This window comes from Miscanthus floridulus, chromosome 9 (genome assembly GCF_019320115.1).
Source record: "Miscanthus floridulus cultivar M001 chromosome 9, ASM1932011v1, whole genome shotgun sequence".
Classification (NCBI taxonomy): domain Eukaryota; kingdom Viridiplantae; phylum Streptophyta; class Magnoliopsida; order Poales; family Poaceae; genus Miscanthus; species Miscanthus floridulus.
Genome location: NC_089588.1, coordinates 11,382,657 through 11,386,542, shown reverse-complemented (window position 1 = coordinate 11,386,542; position 3,886 = coordinate 11,382,657). Strand labels below are relative to the sequence as shown.

The 3,886-nt window shown below is 44.3% G+C and overlaps 1 protein-coding gene across 2 annotated transcripts; it reads right to left on the bottom strand.

Moving 5' to 3' along the window:
• Positions 1–684: 684 nt before the first annotated feature.
• LOC136481354 (xylan O-acetyltransferase 13-like) lies at positions 685–3,629 on the bottom strand. 2 transcript variants are annotated; one of them, XM_066478711.1, is made up of 6 exons: positions 3,137–3,629; positions 2,500–2,674; positions 2,207–2,415; positions 1,889–2,047; positions 1,435–1,798; positions 685–1,109 (listed from the first exon to the last, which is right to left on the bottom strand). In XM_066478711.1, the coding sequence occupies exons 1-5, from the start codon at positions 3,577–3,579 to the stop codon at positions 1,450–1,452; spliced, it is 1,335 nt and encodes a 444-aa protein (XP_066334808.1). In that variant the 5' UTR covers positions 3,580–3,629; the 3' UTR covers positions 685–1,109; positions 1,435–1,449. The 2 variants fall into 2 exon arrangements, with proteins under 2 accessions (XP_066334808.1, XP_066334809.1); XM_066478712.1 differs by lacking the exon at positions 685–1,109 and having other exon boundaries at positions 1,237–1,798; positions 3,137–3,589.
• Positions 3,630–3,886: the final 257 nt, after the last annotated feature.

Here is a 3,886-nt window from a genome sequence, read left to right as displayed (position 1 = left end):
GGCGATGGGTCAAGGAGTCACGAAATGAACCCCTCGACGCTTTTAGATTAGTTTGACGGCAACCCTATACCTTTTGTGGCGAAGGGATGAGGAGTTGAAATGAGCCCCTTGGTGCTTTTAGATTAGTTTAGCATTGACCCCAAACCTTTTAAGACGAGGAGACGCGAAATGGGTCCCTAAGTGTTTTTAGATTAGCTTGGAGCAACCCCATACATGGCAATGGATGAGGAGACGTCAAATGGGCCCCTAAGTGCTTTTAGATTAGTTTGGTGCTGACTCATAGTCGATGGCGAAGCCCCTCGCCAGGATGTTGGCGAAATCCTAGTTGATAATGATAATGTTGATTGCAAAATTAATTAAAACAAAGTTTGTAAAAATAGATTCGCACTTTGCTATTGTTGCATATAATGGCAATGCAAAATTAGGCCCCGTTTGGCAGGGCTTCACTTCACTAGTGAAGCCATTTTTTTTAGCTTTAGCTCTATGAACAGTTTCACCGGTGGAGCTGAAGCGGTTTTGGTAAACCGTTTGGCAAAATGGCTTCCCTATGAGAGCATGTTTTTAGGGGCCTGGAGGAGGAGCCTGGAGAAACCACTTTTTTTGGCTCCATCCCACCCCAAATCACTGTGAGAGCATGATTTTAGGGGCTTCACAAGTGAAGCTATTTTACTTTACCCTTTTTGGTAGAAAACGGCTCCAAACGGCTCCTGAAGCCGATAAAGAAGCCCTGCCAAATGGACCTTAATGAGTTCTATTAAATCATTTTGAGCATGGGTTGGTCAGCATCTGAGCTCTGAAACCCATTAAACTTGGGTCGTTGTCGGGCCACATCATCCAAGTGTTACTGACATGGGTTGGGCTGGTCTTCCAGCTAGTAGCCCGTAGACTGTAACTGCGGCGGCGCCGGCGAGGGTGTCCGTGTCCGGACGTCCGGTGGCCATGGCGGCGCGTTCCAGATCCAGGGTGGTCCTGCAAGCGGCGATGACGTCGTGCCCCCTCCGCGGGTGTTGTAGGCTGCTGCGTGCGGCGGGCCGGCGACAACTGGAACCTGTGGCTGCCTGGCTGGCTCAGCGATAGCAGCAGCTTCAGATTGCTCATCTTTCCTTGTCCTACACCCACCACTCAAATGTCAAATGTGCTTTTGTTGCCTACCTGCCGCCTGCAGGTATGACTGAATTGAATTGAACTGAATGTCAGGGACATCGATGAGTCTAGGACAGTTAATCATTCTTAAGCTGTTCTTTGCCATGGCAAATTTCTTCGAAATTTACATAATCATGTCCCATTAGGTGATGCACAGACAGATCTTTGCTTTTTTCCTTTTTATCTGTCTCTACATGTAAATGTAATAGGTCCAACCATTCTCTGCACAACAGCATCCTAATCTAAATGGAGTATGCCATCTGTACATTATATATAAGGGGTAAAACAAACCTGGCATTTTACACATCATTTGTGCACAAGATAGCCATATAAAAACTCATTCCAGACATCAGGAACTCCGGGGAGGCACCAATGCATGCAATCCGCGTAGCTGGCTGGGTCCGCAATTTGCTCTTTCGTTAGAGGAACAAATTGCTTCCTGAACACCGTCGGATGCCCGTCCTTCCGGTAGTCAGAAAGCTCTGTGACGTTCAGTATTTGAACATGTATGCCTTTCGGCTCCAATGTTCGGAAATAGGACTTGGCCGTGGCCATCAAGCTGTAGTCTGTAGTTGCAGCTTTGTATCCCGTTTTGTAGATCGGCTCTGTTTCGTTAAGGCATTTGTTCTTGTCATCTCCTCCCCAGTTGCTAGCCCTGAAAGTAACATATGTGAACACTGGATGTCATGGAGATGTTGGTATTGTACTATTTGTGTTGCAAATAATTCATGGGTATCTCTCTCACCAGGAATGTGTTGGCGACGATCCTGCAAAAAAGATCCTAGTCTTGTTCTTGTCAATATTCTCTCCAAGCCATTCAGTTAGTTTCTTGAGAGCTATCTTGAAACCATCGACCATTTCCATTTCGTCTAACTTTGCATCACCATCTTCAAATGAGCCATACCTGCACATACAAGTGTTAATTATTACCTATTCATGATTGCATTTGGTAACTATGTTAGTGCATTTTAAATTACCAGTTCTGGTGTCTTTTTTCTGATATGCAAAACTGACGGTGCAATACCTATGATCTATGATTACAAAGGATAGAAAATGTACTTACATGACCTTCATCCTCATGTCATCCTTCTGCTTCCTCCACCACAGGTAAGAATTGAAGACAATGATGTCAGCGTCCCTCCAGACACTGGCATGCTTCTCAATTCTGTCTGCCCTTATGATCCGGTACTCCACCCGGTGGATAATGGGGTTGTCGCTGTTAGACTCCACCAGTAGTGGTGACCAGTAGAAATCTATTGTTGCATTGTATTCCTGAAAATGATTATATGTTCAAACAGGCTAACCACATAAAATTGTTGGTTTTTGTATCCTGCAGATTTGTGAAGGTAATCATACCAATGCCTTAAAGGAGATGAGTGAGCCATTGAAGATGCGTATCTTGAGCCTGTCGTCAGGTATTGAGGCCTCCACCATGCACACGAGAGAGACCCATTGGTTCCTGTTGACTGAGTCACCCACAAACACCAATTTCTTGTTCCTCAGCTTTTCAAGCAGCTTGATGGCATCAAATCTGTTTTGAAAAGGTAAAATTCAGACAGCATATAAAAAATTCCATGCAAAGTTATGCTAAATATGGTCTCCTTGAGTCCTTTCTACTCTTACATACAGGCTTTTGAAATGGTACAGATGATAAAATAAAAGTAGGATCTTTCACTGTCAATTAGTTGCCATATATGCACGTTTAATTAGTTTCTTGTTGGCCACCAGCTAACAACTCTAATGAGATCAGTTTTTCAATCTCAGTACTAGTTGTTTCATCCTTTTTTCTATACTAGTACTATCCTGTGTTTTTATTCTGTTACAGATTATCTCAGCGTTTTTATGCTTCTATATATAAAACAAAAACATTTTCTACCCTTGGAAAATTCTTGACTGATACTGACAGAGCTTATTGCTCGAGAGCTGCACCTTTAGATATGCTGGAGTTTTTGGGCTTGAGCTAAAATACTTGGAAAATCTGTAATCATCATACCTTGGGAGGTCGCATCCATGAGGCTGCCATCTCCAGTGCTGGTACATGACATCCTTCCTGCCATACTTGTCACAGGCCACCTCGGGGAAGATGAAGGCGCACTTGAGCCCGTTGTACAATGGCCGGGAGACATTGTCGTACACCCACCGCCCCCTCGACCAGTTGCACTCCTCGTTGCTAGCATCCCCCTCTTCAGTTGTCCCTCTGACTGCCATTTGCACTTGCTCTTCCTGGCCTCTGTCAAGGAGGAAGACGATGGAGCTGGCCAAGATGAAGAAAGCCACCAAGGAGGTCACGATGCTCCTCACTCCAACTGGAGCATGGAGCACCGTCATCTTGTGAGAGGCTTCTGATTTCATTCTTCCTTCAGAAAAAATGTGGTTCTTAGCTTGGCTCCCCTCTTTTATGGTGCACCTGTCTCCTCTGCGATGGGGACATCGCATTTGCACATGGCTAAGTGGCCCAGGTCTACTGCTAATCAAACAAACTGAACACTGACCCCTGGGCTAACCACATATGGGAGGTAACGTCTGCCTGCTTTGGTTCATCTGAACTTTTTGGTAAATAAGTATGAGAAGGTCCAGTTAGCCAAAAAAAGAAAAAAAAAAAGAACTGAGATAAATTCAATTTTCTAGATATCAGTTTACAGGTTGTTATACAGTCAATCTAAATTTTCAAAGTTACCTACACATTGATCCCATGCTTATTCAGTATGACCCACATGTCCTAAATTTGTTTGAAGAAAAAGCA

What these genes read in the sequence shown, in the direction of transcription:
- LOC136481354 (XM_066478711.1), bottom strand. Translation starts at nt 3,579, where the DNA reads ATGCGATGTCCCCATCGCAGAGGAGACAGGTGCACCATAAAAGAGGGG. An exon ending in CATGGATGCGACCTCCCAAG is followed by an intron (nt 2,675 to 3,136) that starts GTATGATGATTA and finishes TTTTCAAAACAG; the next exon opens with ATTTGATGCCATCAAGCTGC. An exon ending in TCGTCGCCAACACATTCCTG is followed by an intron (nt 1,799 to 1,888) that starts GTGAGAGAGATA and finishes TGTTACTTTCAG; the next exon opens with GGCTAGCAACTGGGGAGGAG.